The following is a 21,587-nucleotide window of genomic DNA, read 5'->3' as shown; positions in this document are numbered from 1 at the left end:
CAGATTTTCCAAGTTTTGTGAGGAATTTGATGTTAGCACGTTGTTCTGCATTAGCACTCAGCATTATTCCGACGGAGCTCAGAAACACGATCCGCTTCTAACAATGGTCGCGGCCAGACTAACCGATGCACGTGAATGAAACTTTGTGTGACGGTAGAGGGAAGTCCAAGGGTCAATGCCCTACCCTCCTCTTCGTCAATGACGTGGCCGGAAATGAGTCATAAAAGTAATCCGGGTTCTTTATTGCCACACCTTGTATCTCAACAGCATGTATGCATTTAAGTGCCATTACAGAAAGCTGCTGTCTTCGAAGGCTGTAGCTGTGATATAAGGGGGATTGCTCTACATTGCTACAAAAATGAAGCTGAATGCCTTCTATGCAGTGCACTTCATAGCCAAAGTCTAGCAGATAGTAACACCCACTACAATCAACAACTGATTGTCAAATGATTTGGAATCACTTAGTCATCATGTGAGCAGCAATGGTAAAAATGCTATGAAATTCACTGAAAATCAAGATGACTGATGTAGTTTATAACCTCTTAAAGTGCAGTCTGAGGACTACAGAATATGTGACAGTGCTCTTAATGTTTGTGAATGCTTTTGAATTCCAGCTGTATTAAAAGTATTCCAGGTATTAAAAGTCATGTTCACAGTGAAGTCCATCCAGTTTCAAAAATGTGTCAGATGGTACAGGCGATGGCAGAGAAAGTTGCAATTTCACTTGGGTTGGCCATTTTCATATTATCATCAATAAGGATCTTAAAATGTATTGCATCATCCAAATTATCATACCAGTAATGCTAATGCAATGACACAGATGGCAAATCTTGTGTTTAACAATCCTCCAAAAACAAATATTCCAGCAAGAAAGCTTGAAAAGGAAGGTGGTGGAAGTATGTTTTCACTGGAAGAGCACTGCAAGATAATTCCTGAAGGTGTTACAATCAGTAAGGACAGATACACGGGACAATTTGTCTGATGCATCCTGAAATGTGAAAGGCCAAAGACTGGCTCATCCTGCAGAGCAGTGTCCTGGTACATAGGTCTCTGCCTGTGCAGCAGAAACTTGTCAAAGAGTGGTACTGTGATGACTCTTTAAAACAGGGCAAGAATAACAAACATTTTAATTGAAGATCTACACGCATTTTAAACATAACTTACTAAATATTTATTGGAGAAAAAACTTATTTTGTACAAACATTGTACAGAAAACTAAAAACACATACCCAATGCAAGTTTTTTGAAAGTCTTTTACAGTTTTTGAGATAATTACAAGTAACTTTCCTCCGAGGATACAGAATGGGTTCAGTGGCTTTAAAGATTACACTGCAAGTCACATGGTGGTTTCCAGGCATGTTTCAAACTGTACAATAGCTGTCAAAAGGTTGTTAATCAGCTGAAGAATGAGAGTATGTTGGAGGCAAATGTGTCTGTGGGGTTCTTGGTCCTGCCAGATGTGAAATATGGCTAGTTCTCTGGAACTTTGTGAAGCTATCACAATTTATAAACAGCAGGATATAAATATATGCTGAAACATACTCAGAGAGTCCTCACTTGCAGTTTCTTCATTATCTCAGTCACTGAGGACCCATCATTGGATGCTGACCCATTGCAATGCCAACAGGATATGGAGGCTGTGGTGGACCACCAGGCTGCTGAGGTGGACCTGCACCAGGTTGTGGTGGCAATCCTACCACTCCTCCTGGCATTGGTGAATGCATTTGCATTGCAGGAGAAGGCTGCATGGTTGGGGGAGCAGGAGAAGAAGCCACCTATAATGTTAGCATTAACTCACACACAAAACTTAGAAATCTAAGAAATCTGCAGACATGAGTATTGTAACCTAGAAAGAGGGTTCATATTAAATTCTTCTAATTTAATGTACTATTTTTAATCACCATCAATTACAGCATTTTGTTCCTAAATCTGGTTCAACCATCTCTTCACTGGTCTTGAAGTTTTTTATTTCCTTGCAGGTGGGACTGCCAAGTCTGTTTGGGTATCTGACAGACTTCCATTCTTTGTAGATGATGCAAGCACTTATCTCCAAATTTTGTACTTAAGCTGAAAACATCTAATTTTTCCATGGTACATTTAACACGTATGTAAGTTGTGAAAAATAACACTTACCATTAGGTTAGTATACAAATGATTTCAACTGTTATATCAAGGAATAGTTGAGTATTTCATACATTAATAAAATGGTTAATTTAAAGTAATAAGAGAACAAAACTGCAATATAACTTTAAGTTTATATGACATATACTTATTCCACAAAGTGCATATGAAGGCAATTAAAATGTAAAATAACAAGCTTTTCACTAGGTGTCGGGATAGGTTAGGAGTAAAATGTAGAAACCATACCTTCACTTTACACATTATATGCTCTCCGTCACTTATTCTATGCCACATCTAGTTAAAATACATAAGATTACGGTAACACACTTTAATTGCAACATTTAGTTATTACATGAAATAGCTACACATTCCCTGAAATAATGGAAATACACACTTTAAGAATAAGATGAAAATATATACATATTTATGAATGAAATTTTGGCCATTTTCATGGACTTCTGAAAAGGATATGGAAAATTCATATTTACATGTTTCACAGTTCTTGAGAAAAATATACTGAAAAGAAAAGAAAAAAGTTTCTTTTCTTGTTATCACCAAAATAACATATGGATCCTGTCATAATACCAAAATATTATCAAGCAAAATAGCAGTAACAGTGCTCCTTTTCTAAAACATGTTTGCTAGTACTCTCATGGTCAGTTTTTCAACCTCAATGTTGAAACATATAGTACACTCTGAAAGTCTACCAGCATATGACATTTATTTGCCAGTATTACAGGCTGAGAAGTAACAATGGTTATGAATATACAGATACAACAGACATGTAGACCAAGTCTGAATCTACCTACAGAACTTTTTCATTTTATTTTGAGTTGCCTATTTTCTGGGCCTGTATAATCACATACATGGAAACCACATTTTCTTTCTTTAAAATTAAGCCTTATCTAGAGTTTAAAGTCTTAAAAATGTTCAAAATAACATTCCCTAAACTTTATCAAAAAATGTATGAAACTGTTCCCTTATAAGGCCATGTAGTAATTATACTTAACATGCATGTCTGTTATTTAAAACACTGTCACTATAAGTACAGGTGTAAACAGAAGTCACAAAATCATAAAGAAACTAATTTTTGTATGCACTTCTAATTTCTCCCATCTGTGCTACACATCCCCGTATCTCATCCTCCTTGATCCAATCACCCTGCAATATTTGCTCAGTAAAATTACAAAGCTTCTCAATGTGCAGTTTTCTCCAACCTTCTGTTAACTTCTCTCTTAAGTTAAATCATTCTTTTCAGCATCCTGTTCTCAGACACCTTCCATCTAGATATTCATTTTTGGTTGAAATACCAAGTCTCACATCCACACAAAATAACAGGAAAAATTGAAGTTTTCTATATTCGAATTAAATGGTCGCAAGCAGTCCTCAAATTTACTTACTTACTTACTAATGGAGCTGAGCCCTTCTGGAGGAGCTGTCAATTCTACAGCTACTCAAGAATTTCCCAGCATTTTATGGAGCACGAAGGTTCATCACCGTGTTCACAAGAGCCCTCCGCTGGTCCCTATCCTGAGCCAGATCTATCCAATCCATCCCATCCCATCCTATATCTCTAAGATTCATTCTAATATTGTTCACCCGCCTACACCTTGGTCTTCCCTGTGGTCTCTTTCCTTCTGGCTTTCCCACAAATATCCTATATGCATTCCTCATATTAGTCCCTGCTATGACAGAAGAAGAAAAAGACAAACTAATAGGAATGGGTCTTGCAGCACTAAGCTTCTGTCCCTTGCTCCCACCATGAGACCTACATATTCCTTTCTCTCTCACCCTCACACTAAACATGGTGACTGCAATCTATGCTGACATGTTGGAGCAGTCTCAGGACAGTGCGACTGAACCCCATGAACTGAAGTTATATGTCAGACACAGGCTAAACAGGACAAGAGAATTTTCCATTGTACTTGTTGTCAGACAACCATGTTACCTGTGCTTGAGATTCTGATGGAAGACTGAGGGTGCAAAGCAGGTCCCTCACAGCAGGAAACAGTGAACATTCATTATGGCTGACCCCAAACTCTGCAAATCTCTTAAGCTGAAGGCTGGCTGCAGTTGTGGCTGAAGCTGGTCCAGGATCTCGCTTCTCTGCCAGTTGTGTAAGGTTTGTACTCACATCATACACCAATGGCAGAACCAGTGATGGTGCCTCCATGCTGGATGGGTATGGACCTCCAATACGAGTAATTTGGAGCTGGATAAGATTAATTGAACCATGAAACTGGATGATATTGACAAGAAATGTAACTGAAGTGACTCATGATTCTTAACTTACTTCACAATACACTTAATTGGCAGAAATTATTCTATACCAAATAAAAGACAGTAATGAATCATGAGTACGTAAGGACTTGAAAGGATATGGTTGTGGTCAGTCTGAAGGTTCTTATTCAAACATTCATCAAGCCACAGTGAAAAAAGGTATGAAAAACCTCAGTGAACATAGTGAAAATCGAAGTGAAGATATGAATGGGAGATGTATGTCTACAGCATTATCACTGCACTGACAAGACTTGCAATTTTCAAACGACATCACTCTCTGTCAATAAAACCCACAGGTCTGATGGTTGTGGTTCAAAAGCCAGTCAAGGCCTACTCCTTTTTCATTCATTCAAAATCTATAGGTTCAACCTAACCTCTGGATACAATCCTCAGCCAGTACTATTCACCTCCCATGTTCAGTCAAAAGTTAATCTAATTATTTACAATGAAATGTCATATGTTGAGGTGGAAAAGATAAACAAATTCACCAAGCTTCATGAAAACTGGAGATGAAATCAGAGATTCTGAATTATTACATGAAACTGACATAAGTGAAACTGGTTAAGAACACATATATTTAGCACTTAAAAGCATTGCAAGGTTTAACATTTATCATCCAGGAATACGGATTTTAAATTGAAGGGCACTAGAGATGGTGCCCATATTTTAATGGGGGCAACAGTTTATCATCTGAGAACAGGAGATTTTAAACTCTCATTTATAAAGGGCTGGCAGCCCTTAGGAAAGATGTAATGGTATAATTATTTAAAAATTTACAATGCTTGACCAACTGGATGGCACACATGCCTGACTCAGTTATGAGGTGGCCTGTAAAGCTTAAATTGGCACTTGATAATAATCCAGCATAGGACGTGGCTACTGCTGTGAAAGGAGAAGAGCTGAACTTACAAAAAACAGAATCTTGGTCCTACAAACTAGCACTGCTGCCATTCCAATTGGCACAATAGGTGTTGCAGATGGTGGCGTCCTTAAGCTCCACTGCACAGCCCACTTCATTTGTTGCTGTTGTACCAGACCTGGCATCTTATAAAGACAAAATTTGACATTAAACCCAAGCAGGTGCAAACCTGTGAGATCTGTGATAAGTATACGATCAGTTTATTCCTACATAGTAATTGGGACTACCAAGATCCCTCCACCTCCCAGACAAAACTACATACAGAGTATATGAACATATTCATATTGTGGTCCAGATTATGGCATAATATAGTATAGCCAGTGAGTTCCGATATATGAGAGAAACATACTGTCTCCATCTTCAGGGTATAAGCCCTTACATTCACTTACCAATTCAAGTTTCATGATTTGTACGAAGTCTTTAAGAACATTGTATGGCACGTTCAACATCCGCCCAAAACCTGACAAAGCATTGGGTTTATATGGAGGAGCAGCTGCTCGGGTGTCAAAGAACTTCTCAATAATCTGAAATCAACAAGAAATAAAAAAAAACTTAACCCTTAAAATCATCATACTCACATCATCCATTCTTTCACTAAAAACACAACACAAAACTTACTTTCATACCATAGAATTTTTATTCACTGGTTTTATCAAGTACTGAACCCAATACTGAAATAAAAAACTCTGGGTCTAGCATGATACAATGTATTGAAACTACTTCTATAGCAGACACTCTTCCATGAAAAGGTGTTTACTCAGCTGGTGAAGAAATTACCTGCTTTTATAGAATCCAAAAGATTGTTACTATAGTCATCAAAACCTGACATTACATCTACACTGTCCTGAGCCAGTTGAATTCAGTACATACCTTTAATCTTACATCCATAAGATCCATTTTAACACTATCCTACTATCTAAGACTCAAGTCTCCAATGTCATCTGTTCCCTCTAAGTTCATGACCAAAATTTTATGTTCATTTTTCATTCCCCCCATACGTACTACATAACCTAATTGCAACATTCTTCTTGGTTTACTTTCCTAATAATATGAGATACAGAGTACAAATTATGAAGGTCCCCATTATGAAGTACACATTATATTTCAAACTCTCCTTAATTATATAAGAATAAAATTTCCTTAGAATGACACACCTTACCAATCTGATTTTTGTAAAGTATGTCATACTGTACCACCACTGTCTTGAATCACAACTTGCAACGAATCTAATAACAGAAATGTTACACACATCAGAATATTTGGTGTGAGTAGAGTCTAAATTAAATGTCAAGTGAGAGGATTAGGTACGTTAGGAATACTTTGTGTGAGAGCTAGTTCTTCCTTGCTTAAAAACCTCTTTTTTGTTTAATTCACTTAGTGGGGGGTGGAGTCCAACTGGGTCCACTCGGCACAGCGGCCACTGATTGGCCTACTGTAGCCTGCACCGGTGATTATCATGATGGAGAATTTGGTGGAATGAAGAATGGCAGGGGAAACTGAAGTACTCGGAGAAACCCCACCCCAGCGCCACTTTGTCTGCCACAAATCCAACTTGACCAGACCCGGGATCGAACCCGGGCCACCACGGTAGGAAGCCAGCGACTAACTGCTTGAGCTATGGCGCAGTCTTAAAAAACCTCTTACAATTCTGCTAAAATTAAATGGTAAGGTCTGGGAAGAACTCATGATGTCAGCATTTGTTAGAATGCATTAATCTGTACAGTAAGGCTAACAAAAACCATAAATTAACATTCACACAATTTAGTTATCCCCATAATCTCCACTAGTACAGACTCCAAATTGTACATGTGACTACCTTCTTTGGGGATTCCTCAAGGAAAGGCCACAAACAGTAATGGAATTGAGAGCACTAATCATTCGGCCTGCAACGAGATAACTGAGGATATGTGCTGTCAAGTAATCAACATCACAGTTCGAGTTGAAGTTGCCAGACGTAATGGCGGTCATATTGAACACTTGATTCATAGAAGATAAATCTCCATACAATGGTCTTTCTTTTTGTGTTAGTTTCCAGTATTGTAATTGAAATAAAGACTATATTAATAGATCAAATATTGGACCATTTCATGTGCCACTCTGTAAGAAGCACTGATACACTGGTCACCTTTTCTGCTGACGTAAGAGTTGGCTGGGTGCCAACAGAGTACCCCGGAATGCCACTTATGGATGGATTCAGGAAAATTCTGGAATCATATGTCAACCATAAAATGTCTATTCCTACAAAAAAATTAAAAGAACTGAAAAAACTCAGCAATAGGGGCTGGGCTAGCATGGAAAAAAAAAATGTTAACAGCTACATTCATATTAAGAAATTAAAATTTACTCAGGAAATTTAAAAGAAAAAATTGGGAGTAAGGATGCAAATTGCGTACATAAACTACACCACAACATTTGCACATTACTTTAACAGCCGTGGGCATTGGACATAGTGGCAAGAGTATAGAGACAATTTCATATCTTTGGGTGTTCTCTTTTTCATCTGTGGCTGAAACTGGGAACAGACAGGGAAGTTACATTTTTATATGTATTAGATTAGTCACATCTGGTCTGATTTATTTTTTAAGCATATCTCACTCCACGTGAGCAGTGAATACAATGAGAGTAGTCTTGGTAAAACTTCCCTTACCTGCATCTCTTCAGCTGACCATTGTTCCTTGTGGTCAGGTAATGGAGATACCTTAATATGGAGTGACTGCAGATGTTGGGGATTCAGACCTACGCGACACTGTAGAGATTCCACCTTGAAATTCACTACACCAGGCTCTGTAGATGGGATACCAGCCAACTGATGGCAAAAATTTATATTCATTCATAATTTTCTAAATTCACTATGAAAAAACTAATCAAACATTGTACTAATCAGCAAAATTATTAACAAGAATGTATGATTAAAGGTCACAGTATAGTGATAACCACTCTTGCTACACATTCCACAGGTAATGGGTTCAAATCCGAAGGACATCTAACATGATGTACAGTCTTCTGGGATGTGATGCAGTGTACATTGGTAGAAAGATACCAACATTTCAGAGGAACCAGCTGCTTCTATCTTCAGTCTTCTACACTCTTCTGCCACTTTTTTTTTTGCGAGTTATTTAATGACACTATCAGTATCTAGAATACAGAGTATCAGTTCTTTCACTCTTCTATCCTAAAGACAGACACAACAGGTGCCCCCAAAACACTGGTATCTTTCTTCCAAACTACATGGCATCATATCTCAGAAAACCATGATCTTCATTCTCACTGTCAGGAGTTCATATTCTACAAGTTGGCATTACTGTCACAGAATTGTGATGCAGACTGCTCGTATGCATAACAAGAAATGCAGAGCACAGGAACTTGATAAGACAACTGAAGAAATTGGGCATGACATTGCTAGATTTCCAACATATCACTGTCAGTACAGTGCTACAGAAAAAATGGAGGAAGGGACAAAAGGAGGACAAGTAACATGATGAGAATAATTTTATGAAGAAACAGTACTATAAAATGGTTTTTGTAATATTCTGTCTCTTCTAATGGGTTCTGATGATGATGTATTAACACTTTGGATTTGAATTTCAGAAAAACATATCTGTTTATGAAATGTTGTGTTCTTCAGAACACCAGACAATGGGAAAAGTCCAAAAACTCAACAATCCTAAGGATTTTGTCCATTAATTCTTAATTCTGATCTTCAAATCCAATATCTATACAACCAAACATACACTTATACCAAAGCCTGCTGTAACGAACAGTGTAAGAAGAAAAAACCAAAGGAAGGAATGAGTTAAGAATAAAATGTGAGATGACATTCACGTGACTCTGCTTGTATTGTACCACGAATGGCTACAGCAGTGAAAACTATAACATACAGAAATTCTTGCACAGCTAAAATAAGTGTCCTTAACCAAAACAGAAACAATAGGAATGTCTATCAGGATCTCAGCATTGTCATTCAATGACAGAAATCAAGAATGTGCTGTAACAGTTAAAGTAAAGGCGGAACTGTCTGTGCTTCAGCACACCACACCATGAAAACATGGTGTGGTGTGGAGGTAAAGCTTCACACATTACAAACATCACCACTAGCCCAGGGGAAGCTTTGCACTCTGGCCACTTTATGAGTGCAGAAAGAACCTCTGGAAATCCAAGTGTATAGGCAGTTGAGTATTGCTAACAGTTAACAAAATGTAATATAAAACTGAGGAATATAAACAAGCATAAATTGAGATCTGAGGTCTTCACAACAATGAGTGAAGTCTTCTGGGTTATGTCATCATAACATCCTGAAGATGCAGGCAGTCATGAAACCATATTAACCACATACCACAGCACATTGTGTCATAGCACAGAACATCCCAATATTTAAAAATCAGTACTTATAAATCTTCATACACAGATTTTCTGCATACAAACCAGAATCGCTGCCAAAGCTACCTGATGTTCTGTATTTCATTTTAACTCTGTGTTTACACACATCACTGAACAAATAATGAAATTACAGCACACAGGTTGTCATGTTAAAGAAGGAAAATTGAGAATATAATTTTACAAGCTGCAAATGAAAGAAAAGTATGAGTGATAATAATATTAGTATACATACACAATCTTCATTCTGGATGAACCTCTGAAGTTGGCGACGCATATACACACAACCTAGGAATCTCTCCAGTGGAGAGAGTTCTGGACCAGGAAGATGCTGCGGGTGTGGTGAAGGAGAGCACAACAGATCTAAAGCCTCATGGGTCAACAAAGTAGGGACCGCTCCTGCCCAAGATCGCTGTGGAAGTACTCGTGAGAGATGACTTATACCTGCACGGGCACACACAATATTACAAGACACCATTTTTTCTAAACTACATCATTCTTAATTTAAGTTACAACTTATCTTGCTCTTCTGTATCAGCCACATATATACAAAAAACAGTAAAAAGCAACAAAAACCATAAGTAGAAGAAAAATAAATTTAATTAATGCACAAATAAAAAATGAATGCAGGATGAACTAGGATTAAGTGCAAAAACTACTTTATCTTCTGAACTTCACATCGGCTTCGAGGAATCCTATTGTTGTAGAGAAGCATAAATTCAATTCCTACCTCACACAGAGCACTGTGCACCTCCATCACAAAGACCACCAAGTTACTGCTGTTTAAGGAATAATCACTGTTTATTCTGAGAATAATATAAAACATGTAAGTATACTGTGTGGATGAAATGCATAGTTTACGAACATTAAATCTAGTTGTTCATATCACTGCTTTAAATAGTTAATGTCGAAACCATATGATCTCTGGACACCTTCATTCTTATTCTTGGTTTATTTATTTATGCTTTCAATCACTCACACTATGTAACATCAAATGAAAGGACAGTGACTAGGCAACGAGAAATGATGTGGAAGCAGTCACAGCCTATTACGAATATAACCCTTAAGAGCCTGGTTGACCATATGGTGGTCTTCACATTTATTTAAAGACTGCCCAGCAGGGCATAAGCTGCTTTCTTTGTCATTACTCTGGAGTGTCCTGCAGGAAACCAGGGATCTTATGCCATGTGGTGTGGTAGCGACACACCAACTTTTCGGAGGAACACACTGCCTCCATCATTGGGGCCAAGGCATTCCATATGATCCATTTGTTAGCAGTACGAGTCCACAAAATTCCTACATCAGCTTTCTGATGTCTTGTTATCTCATGAGCAGCCCCGCATGCATATGTGCTCCTCTCTCACATGCAAGCACGCACGCACACACAAACATCAGATGAACTCAAAAATGGTGTCAGAAAACAAAAAGCAATACACATATACAGTGTAGCCTGAATATCACAAATATCTTAAGGTAGCATATATACAGTATATATTGCCTATTATACAATGGATCATCAGTCTCTTCTTAAACCATGTACTGCAATAACTACAGCCTAAGTAACAGCAATCTGCAGCAGTGCATTAAATTAACAATAATTTAACCACATCTGAGATGATAACAAGACCACCTCTTTAAAAAAGCAGAACTGTTTAAACAACAGTCACACGAAAACAATATGGAAGAAAATATGTACCAAAGTACATGGAGAAATCTACCTTTGTGACACTGAGAGATATGATATGAGGTGATCACTATAACGAGTAATGACATCTGCAATGTGACACCATGTTGTCTGACACAAGTTAATCAATGGTTTGGGCAGACATACTGCCTCCATCTTCAAGGTCCTTTAAAATGCTGGTGAACTTTTATCAGGTTATATGGTACCACATCCCAGAAAATAGCATAACTATTCTTAAATTCTATCTTCCTTTGTATGGCATCATAATAAAAAGGTATTTCAAATTGTGAAATATGGAATTAAAATGGGGACCATAACACTACCTCTAATAAGAGAAATTTTAAGCATGGTAATGTTATATCTATATTAACACGGTAACTGTTTCTACAACTACAACGAACAAACAAAAGAGGAAGCAATCTACACTTGTGTAACATGAATCTTCTACTCTACTTTCATATCATATTAACCTTCAACCAGAGTTCTATGATTTATATGCAAGTTCCATGCTGAAGCAATGAAAGGAATGAGTCACACAGTTATTGCTAACTGACCTGGCTTATGATCAGCTTGTGGGCTGTGTAGGGCCGAATGCCCCGTACCCCCAGGTGACTGCCCTGGACGGGCTGGCGAAGGGCGAGGCATGCTGGGAGAACCAGGCCAATTGGACGTGGCAGGGGAGGCCATGCTCTGGGACGAAGGAAATGGGCTGCCATCTGTATGCCCTGGGCCAGGCAGAAATCACACTACTGAACTTCAAATTCTCTTACTGAACAAACTCAGGCCACACTTGTAGGGCCATTTATTGTTTTTCATTAAGTTCATTAATGTGAAGTGACTTCAACCATTCATAGCCTTACTATCCCAAATTCATGTTAGCATTATCACCATCTGATACATTAAAACACTGCATATTAAACCACCACCCAAACACAAATTCATTCTGCTATAGTTGTGTAAGATTATTACAACATATAACACTTGCAGAGCTTAAAAAAGAAAACAAACTGTTAAGTATTTTGTTAAATAACATTTTGAGGGCATGCAAACTAACATTCTTTATATGCAAAAAAGAAAATGGCTGCAGCATCTGACTTTAAAAACCATTTATTTACTACACTTAAAAATAATAGCATATATAAGGCAGACATATGTATATTTTGTTTGAAAACAGCTCTCTGCTAGCATCATAAACCATAAATGATTTAATTTCTTAACTGTGTAACTACCCTTGTGTTTCCTGAAAGAAACTATATAGAAGCCTAAGCCAATGCATAATAATCAGAACTGTGTGATATACCTTCATGTCACATAATACAGTTAAAACCTGTACAATAAATCCCTAATTCTAAACTATTCCCTTGTCAATATTCCATTCTCAATATTCTCGTAACAAGTATGACATATATTTAAACATAGTGTGCTACGTTATGTTGGGAAATGATTTCTAAAAATGAACAGAGATCAATAATTCCTGAATTTAAATAGCATCAGAGTATTAAAGTGTTCTCTAAAACATTCCTTTATACTTCTGTTTTTAAATCATTTAGTATGAAGATTAGTTCACAAAGTAATTTTCTTGTAAAATTCAGTTTTTATTTAAAAATAACCATGGTTAGGTTTAAAAGAGGGGATGGACACACAGGTAGCTGGTCCTAAGTGTCAATATAATTTTAACCCTCTGAAGTGTAAATTTTAAAGGCTTCATATAATGTGAGAGCGCGGTTCAATTTTTCTCCCCTACCAAAACCACACTTCAGAAACTTCCTGCCCACACAGCAATACAAAGATGTGCTGAACATATGCTTTATTAGAGAGACAGAAAATGGAAAATGTATGGGGACAATCATACTCCATGCAGTACGTCTGACTTCGTGGTGTGCTCGCACTCTACCGGACATGGGAAGTATAAAAACATGTGGATCACACTCCATGCAGCAACGATATGGTCATACTTATCAAAAGGTTAAGTATGCCTTGCACATATCTCTCTTGCCCTCTCCTTGCTCTCTCCCTTCTCAATAAGAAACACAAACACAGGGATGTGTGTAGTTTTATCCTTCCGTTCCCCCACTCAAAGTACACATAAAGTTCCAAATAGAATTCATAAAGCCTACTTCAATACTGCAAATATTTAAAATTTGCATATATTACTGTTTGTCATCAGCAGCGACTTGTAGCACAGAGCAAATGATGCTCGAGATAGTTCAAGTTCATATAGCAACAGGCGTGACCAAAGTGGTTTGAATGGCCATTGTACTGTGATGTGGAAAGCAAATGGAAAAACTACCACATTATCACTTTTCCTGGATAGTCTCTTTCTAAAAACAGAGATACCATGTATGCGAGATGTTTCCTCTGGAGACAAAACAAACCGGAGGGGCGGATAGAAGTGACAAGAAGACGAGGAAGAAGATGTAAGAAGATGCTGGATGATTTTGGGGACAGAAGAGGATATTCTTATTTGAAGGAGAAAGCTTGAGATCGCATTAAGTGGAGGAACTGTTTTGGAAAAGACTGTGGACCTGTCGTCTGACAGATTACGAATGAATGAATGAATATTAATGTTATTTAATTCTACTTCTGTGAAACCCCTGTTACTTAAATGCAGCTTCTGTCAGCAATAAATAGGTCTCAGTGTTTCATACCATCACATGTTGGTAACTGTTAGCAAACAATATTTAATATAGGATGTGTAGGTGTGTTTACTATCTCTACACCAAATATCACATACCTAGTTCCAATCATTTGTTAGTTATGATCATCAAACCAACTGCTAAAGACAATTTTTGCATGGTCACTGTGTTATTTTAAATTCTACAACAAAATATTTATAAAACTTGCATATTTCTCAAACCTGTAATGATGTACATTTCATGACCCTAAATTAAATTTATCTTGTGTTACTTTAACCTCACAAGTCTGTGCATCCACCATGTTGTTATTATTCATTGTAGGAAATTGAAAAGTACAACACTGACGTGGCCTCCAATGGCAAAATATATACATTGAGTTTCACCAAAGAATGGATAACTTATTGAAAAACTGGAAGGGGGAACATAAAGACAGCATGATTCTTTCACGAACCTACTTCCTTTCCTTAAAAAAAGAGAAAGTAAACTAAAAAAAAAAAGAAAATCATCTCTTTCAAGAGCAAAAGGGCTGCAAGTGGTTCTGAACATGAGTTTCTAATCTTTCTTGATTGACCCAAACACCCTAAAAATGTCAATGTAATTTGCAAATGAAAGCAATTACCCACATTTCACAGAACATGCACAATCACAGTTATTCTCCTTTTCGTACCTGTCTGTCCCATGAAAGAGCCAGCTGGAGAGTGTCCCACTGGTACATTGGGACAGGGACCAGGAGATGATGTTGGCATGATTCCTGCTGGACTTGGTACATGTAGAGGGTTTGAAGGCGAATTCGCCAGAAGTCCTCCTGGTGATGGGTGAGGTAACATGCTGGGAGATGGATTTATGTTGGGAGGCAAGGATGGAGGAGAGGCAAGATTAAAAGAAGTAGCTGGACTTGAGCCGAAACTCTGGTGCTGGCCAGCCTGTAATAAAAAATGTCCCAACACATGTAAGTACCCCCTGACAACCTAACTCCATAAAGGACCTTCAGTAGATGGTAGCACCACAGCTCACTAGTCACATTTGTAGGCAAAAGGCAAGGCAAACAAAATTTTCTGCACTGCACAGTGGCAATCCACAGATTTAAACTCTTCTTAAATTCTTCATGAATATAATTTTGATTTGTTACTGTGATTTCCAAATATATATTTGAGCTCTGTCACATTTAAAAGAATTTAATAGTTGTCTTTATATTATGATTCTGTCCTGTGTTCTGGTAACATGACAAACATATACTTAATTTTCTCCACCTTTATTTCTAGATCAACATCCTTCATAATGTTTTCTTTTTGGTATTTCCCTTTTTACAAAATAATTAACATCATGTGTCCCTTTTAGTTCATATTTTTCCTCATTTTCTTGGCCCTTCCAATTAGTACAGTCAAACGTGTTTAAGAGGTTAAAATTTAAGGCACTTCCCCATTTAAAAAATTCAATCATTTATTCAAAAAATTACCCCCAAAGGTTAATAAGCATTACAAAATTCAGCACTGCCTTATCACAGTGCTCTTCTGCAGACACTACATCAAGACAGAAGTAGGCATGTGTTAGATTGTAAAGTGGTGCAACACTTGACAAAGAGAAGTAACAAAACAATACTGTGTTGAAAAACCTTAATTAAGCTGGCAGTACATGGGCCGGTAAATTCTTAAAATAACAGAGAAGATAAACAGCTCACATGGGACTCAATTAAATAAGCCTGCCAACTAATACACCCCTAAGGAATGCCACCATGTTAGATACATTTAAACATCTAGTATGTCACATACAGTGCCATCATGGAATGTTTGGCATTCTTTGTCATAACATGGGCAGTCCTGCATGATGTGCACAATGGTAAGGGGATGCCACACTGGTTACAAAGATGTACGAGGTCACCTCGTAACAAATGACCACATGTAAGACAAATGTGACCAGTCCACAGCTGAGTGACAATGATCTCTTCAGTCCTGTTGAAGCTTCAATGTCTGAGGCCCTTATCATGTCACATCAACTGTATTGTCATTGCATTGCCATTCTATAGCAGGTAGAGTCCTGAGTGAAAGCTCTCTTAAGATTAAATTATCATCATTTCTGGCTTTTGTATTTCATTCATGCTATGTCAGTCTATGTGCCTGCAGAGAGCAATTGCTGCTGGAGCATTTGTTACTGCATGTTCAGAAGTTTGAAATGTACTGGTGTACTGAACAAATCACTGATCTGATTCATTATTTTGTAAAAACACTGAGAAACAGACAGCTGCAAAGATATGAATAAAATATAAACTATTAACAATAGGGATAAAATTAGGTATAATATTAGTGGACAGCTCCCAAAATATCATACACATAAATTTTAAATGGTTAATTCATTTAACTATTAATATGTATTAATATTCAAATCTGGGGCTAAACAGAATTTGGTACACTTTTTGGGGTCTGCCTTTTTAAGACATTTCCCTACATAAGTCATATGAGATACCTGATCCCATAGAAAACTTCCACTGTATTCAAGGGTGAAGATCAAAAGCAATTGTGATAAACACACCCATTTTCTGACTACTCTGAAGTAAGTCTCTGCATTTCTGTACTAATAACCATCTCATACAAGGATGGATTATGTTCATGAATGTACAGATAATTCACAATATGACAGCATTAAAAAATATCCTACATAACTGTCCAACTACCATTATGATTAGATATTTAACACCTGAACATGAATATTAAATTCCTAGAAGAATTTAAAAATGTGTAACACCTATATAATGAATTATTCTGTCCATCACATTGGAGAGTAGGTATGAGAATCTTTGGTTTTGGACAATGAAAAGGATTCCTTATTAATCTGGATCATTACAACCTTAGAAAGAATGNTTCATAGTCACCGCCGTGAAAGCCTCAAATCTTACACAGTATTAATTTCTGATTATAAAAATAGTTGTGTTTGCAGTCATCCAGCTCTCCCTCTATAACAATTCCATGTCTCTCTGAACGATGAGATATGGCAATTATGAAGAGGAGGATGATGATCTTTGCTGGCACAGAGACAAAATGAGAAACAATGGTGTTAGAATATTAAAAAATGGTATTTAAGTTGTCAATGGTTACAGTTCTGTACAAAATATACGACATTTGAAGTTCTCATATTCTGGCTTATGATACCATGCAGAAGATCAATTCAGCATGTTCCTTTGACATATTAGTATCCATCTACTGAACCAAAATATGAACACGATACATAAAGTAGCTCAGAACTGATGTTATCTTTAAGTTTCTGTTCACTGATACCACTATGCAAAGCAGCTTTACACTGTCTTAATATGACTTGTGTAAATTAGAAGATACCTGTGACATAGTTGGATGTGGGCTAGCAGGTGTATGTGGATTACTTCCAGAAGGAGGCGTAAGAGGAGGATGGAAACGAAGGCCTCCTTCTCTTTGCTGCGCTGGTGACTGAGGTCCACGATGATGTGCTCCAAGAAAGGACATAGGACCACCTCCATCAGAATCCATTGTTATTGGTGAGGGCGGATTATCGTCTTCTGACTGAGAACGGCGCCTGAATACAGCTGTCTCATCCACATACTTGGAAAGGAAAGCCTGCAAAAAGGAGGGGACTTTTGAGCCTAGAAACAATGTTGGTTACATTAGTAAGCAAAATATACATGTATGCTGCACTGTTTTTGCTCAAGATATTGTTGGATCAATTCTTCTCAAAGGCAATATATATACAGATCACTGTCTACATGACACTCATGAACAATTTTCCCTTATTCCACTACAGCAATAAAGATTCTAAGGAAACATATTTTCAATAGAACAGAGTCAAATTCAGTCCTGGACATTCTAAATGAATTTCTTCATGACAATACCTTCTAATGAATTTCCTTCACATTTCAGATATGTCTAGTCCTAGCCAGATCTCAATTAGATTTCTTCTTAAGGGCTTTACTTAAGGATAATTTATAGAAACAATTCAAGAAAAACAAACACTTCAATACTTGTGATTAGTATGAATGAACAGCAACAGTATACATACTGCAAATGTTTTCACCTAGCTTCACTCTTCTGAGATTGCTATATTCAGTGATACAGTATACACTGATGTTTATCACTTATTTTAGTATACACATGCATGCATGTATGGACATAATTAAAAATTGAATGTTCTGGAAAGATCCTTAATAAATTGTCTGATTCAGTGCAAAGACAAAGAGAACATACTTTCACACTGGTTTGTGTACCACTGTAATGCATTATTATTTAATACAATTTTGTAAACACCACAAATTAAAAAATAAAATATTTATTTCTTCAGTATCCCAACATATTTTGACTGTCAAAGAGTCATCTTCAGGGGTGTTCTATCTGTTAACCAATACTTTCACTACAGTCATTCAAGGTTTCCACAATATTTTTCATTCGTCCTAAAAACATATATTACAATTCATAAAAACAAGTAGAGTACAATTTACACATTAAACAATGTACCAATACATTACAATTTGATGTTTTTACTAAACTATACTAAATCAAGAAGAGAACATGTTATACTTCTGGGTTAGTAATGACAGCTGAGTCTGTATATGCAACTAGTTGTAGTCAGTCAGTCTCACAAAGTATTATAATGGGCAAAAATAATTAAAGAAATAATAACCTTCAAGCCTTGTGTCGGAGTGAACTCATCCACAACATTGCTGCGATCAAAACGACTATACGCTCCATCACGTAGACTCACCAAGCCACCACCCCGAAGCCTAAGTTCTAGGCAATACATGCCTTGATAAGCAACCCTCAATAAAGTGGGTGACTGAGGCATTATTGTGAATGTCTGTACTGGAACTTGTGGTCTCTGCAAATAAAAGGTAATGTGATTCATTTATAAGGTTATCTTGTCAAGTATATAAAAGAAACACCAAAAGAAAATTTTACAACTGTCAGTTCAGAACTCCAGAATAATATAAAACCTTTTCTTATCTCAAATTTGACTGTAAAAGGAACTACATACCAACCATTAATGTTTATCTTCAATTAAATTTCAATGGACAACCATTCAACTTGCATGAAAGCTCACTAACTGTATTTTTCAAACTTTTATGGAATTCACATTCCAGCTCAGTAAAGTTCTGGCCCAACAGTCCCACCAATAATGTGTACTCTTACAGGACCCACCACATACTGATCCAAATGCTTAAAAACGTATTTATAATATTTCACTTGATAAGGGAAAGAAAGACAAGCATCTGGTGAACTGCTTGATAACAAAAGGACACAATATGCATACAGTCAAAGATAGTTATTATTTCAAACATACACTGCATGGTATTTTAATTATTCATGGCTTATTTAATAATGATCAGAAGCTCAATTTTAAATTCTCAATTTTGCTTTAATATTTAAAATTTAAATTTAAATTTAAAATAAAAAATCACAGAGATACCAGCTCTATGCTTACACCTGTATGTGCTGCAGCGGCTACCTCTTGCTTTTAGCACAGTCTGCGTGTTATTCTGTCTAGGCTCTCTGTGTGCATGCCACTGCTTCTCTTCAATACATTCAATATAAGCATAGAGCAGGTATCTCTGTGATATTTTATTTTAAATATTAGAGCAAAATTGAGAATTTAAAATTTTAAACCAATCGACAAGTCAATAATAATAAAGATTTGAAACATAACTGACAAAAACTGACAAGGGGAGTCCTGGAGTATCAGGTGCCGATTGATGACAGAGTATGAACAATTGGAAATCTGAAGTTATATGTTAATATTGAGTGCAGGACATCCAAAGGGAATCACAATTGGTACTGGACAGCATTAAGGAAAATTACTTCCACTGTGCTTTTGAAGCGTGGAAAAAACAAACGGGATGGCAGTATACATTCCCAAGGAGACTACTTTGAAGGAGATGGCAACCAAAATTGAGTAAGTTCAGCCAGCATTACTTTTCTGACCACACCTCATATAACATAAGAGCCATTTCATTCTTTAAGTACAGTTTATTTTAGGAAAAAGGTGAATACAAGATACTTCAGCTAGTGTTATTCACTCATTGCCTTTCCTCATATTAGAAATGCCAGATAAATATTTCTGTGGTACATGTTAGTTCTACAGGCCTTTATATAAATGAACAGCATATTCCTTCAAGTTGGTGTTATTACAAGTTACCTTACCTGATTGTGAACTCCTAATTGTGGAATTGTTGGAAGTTTACTTATAGATATAAGGGGTTCATATGTCTCATGAAGAAGATGGACAATTTGTGCCAGGTTACGATGCCGATTGAGGTGTGCCTCCAACTGTTCCCTCAACAGTGAATGGGCATTCACACAACTATTTGTAGCACCTGCAAATTAATTACACAAACTAGTAAAATGAAATATGAAAGCAAGCACACCTCTTTATGCTTAGCTTCAGAAAGTTCTGGGACAGGAGACATACCTTGAATTTGGAGCTACTACGAAACTCCTAAATGGAGTTTCCTTAAAAATACTTCTCAAAGGCATTATATACATTTGTCAGCATTCATATACAAGTTTGAAACATTCCTGAAAGCCCACCATATGTTACCTCTTATATTGTAATTTTCAGAGCTATCTGAACCTCTGCTGCAGCTTTGAAGTTAGTCCTTCTGCAGAAGATGCAAACTTGCACAGTGTTTGTTAGAGTTCAATAGGTGAGGAAGCAGCATAGTACCATAGATGGTGAGAAGTCACTGCTTGGGGAGATACTGATATGTGGTGATAATGTCATGCAAAAGCACTCACTCTTTGGCCATCCACATTTTAGTACACTTCACATAAACTGCCTCTAGTACATGAGAGCACTTATTCCACCTTCCTTGTTGACTGCAGCGCCCTCAAAAACAACCTTTAGTACAGGATGCGTTGACAACTAAAAAAAGATCTGCAGTATCATTTACCCTTCAATCCATCCTGGACGGATATTATGACTCTCGGAGAGAAGTACAATTTACACCTGAAGGACTGTCATTTAGACTGGGGATTGTAGAGGAATCACCAGATTTTGTCATTTGTGATAATCTTTTACAGAAAGTCTGGATCTTTATTTGCTGCACTGATTAAATGACAATGTTACACAGCTGTGAGTCAGCATTTTTGTATGATGTGACGGCAAACTAGATGCAACTTCACATATTGATAACACAGCAATTTTTTTTTCTCGGCACTACAGCCCCAGTGGGCCTAGGCCTACCTCCATAAACTTCTCCGTTCACTTCGGTTTTTCTAGATCTTACACATTCGGTAGGACTCCTTGGGCAGGTGATCAGCTCATTGCAAGGCCTCTACCTATATACAAACACAGAAAAACACACACACGCAAACTAAACACTGATGCCCTGAATGGGATTTGAACCCACAATCCCAGTTTCCAAGCAAGCGAAGACAGTACATGCCTTAGACTGCTCAGATACCGCGACCGGCCAATATAGCAATTACCAACCAAAATTCCAGCTTTCCCTGGCATCAGTTAAAATATATCAATGACCATAGCACATAATCGCATGTGTCCATTTCATACTGTCCTTATTTCATGCTTGTAGGCCATCTGTTGTGCTGGTCAGTCTTTCAAT

At 37.1% G+C, this 21,587-nt stretch overlaps 1 protein-coding gene across 4 annotated transcripts in view; it reads right to left on the bottom strand.

The window, feature by feature from the left end:
* Positions 1 to 21,587, bottom strand: part of LOC111874377 (mediator of RNA polymerase II transcription subunit 14) — a 70,838-nt gene that overhangs the window by 5,475 nt on the left and 43,776 nt on the right. The window contains exons 18-28 of one of the 4 annotated variants that reach the window (XM_023869835.2): positions 20,167 to 20,339; positions 18,653 to 18,847; positions 17,341 to 17,595; positions 14,682 to 14,937; positions 11,933 to 12,103; positions 9,930 to 10,138; positions 7,968 to 8,126; positions 5,710 to 5,844; positions 5,311 to 5,445; positions 4,070 to 4,333; positions 1,543 to 1,775 (exon numbers count right to left, since the gene is read on the bottom strand). In XM_023869835.2, coding sequence (XP_023725603.1) covers positions 1,581 to 1,775; positions 4,070 to 4,333; positions 5,311 to 5,445; positions 5,710 to 5,844; positions 7,968 to 8,126; positions 9,930 to 10,138; positions 11,933 to 12,103; positions 14,682 to 14,937; positions 17,341 to 17,595; positions 18,653 to 18,847; positions 20,167 to 20,339 — 2,147 coding nt within the window. In that variant the 3' untranslated portion in view covers positions 1,543 to 1,580. The remainder of the gene's footprint in view (positions 1 to 1,542; positions 1,776 to 4,069; positions 4,334 to 5,310; positions 5,446 to 5,709; positions 5,845 to 7,967; positions 8,127 to 9,929; positions 10,139 to 11,932; positions 12,104 to 14,681; positions 14,938 to 17,340; positions 17,596 to 18,652; positions 18,848 to 20,166; positions 20,340 to 21,587) is intronic. The other 3 variants (XM_023869836.2, XM_023869837.2, XM_023869838.2) reach the window with 3 other exon arrangements.

Source organism: Cryptotermes secundus, unplaced genomic scaffold (assembly GCF_002891405.2).
Source record: "Cryptotermes secundus unplaced genomic scaffold, Csec_1.0 scaffold197, whole genome shotgun sequence".
Lineage (NCBI taxonomy): Eukaryota > Metazoa > Arthropoda > Insecta > Blattodea > Kalotermitidae > Cryptotermes > Cryptotermes secundus.
The sequence above is the reverse complement of the archived record's forward strand: the minus strand, read 5'-3'. Positions and strand labels throughout refer to the sequence as shown.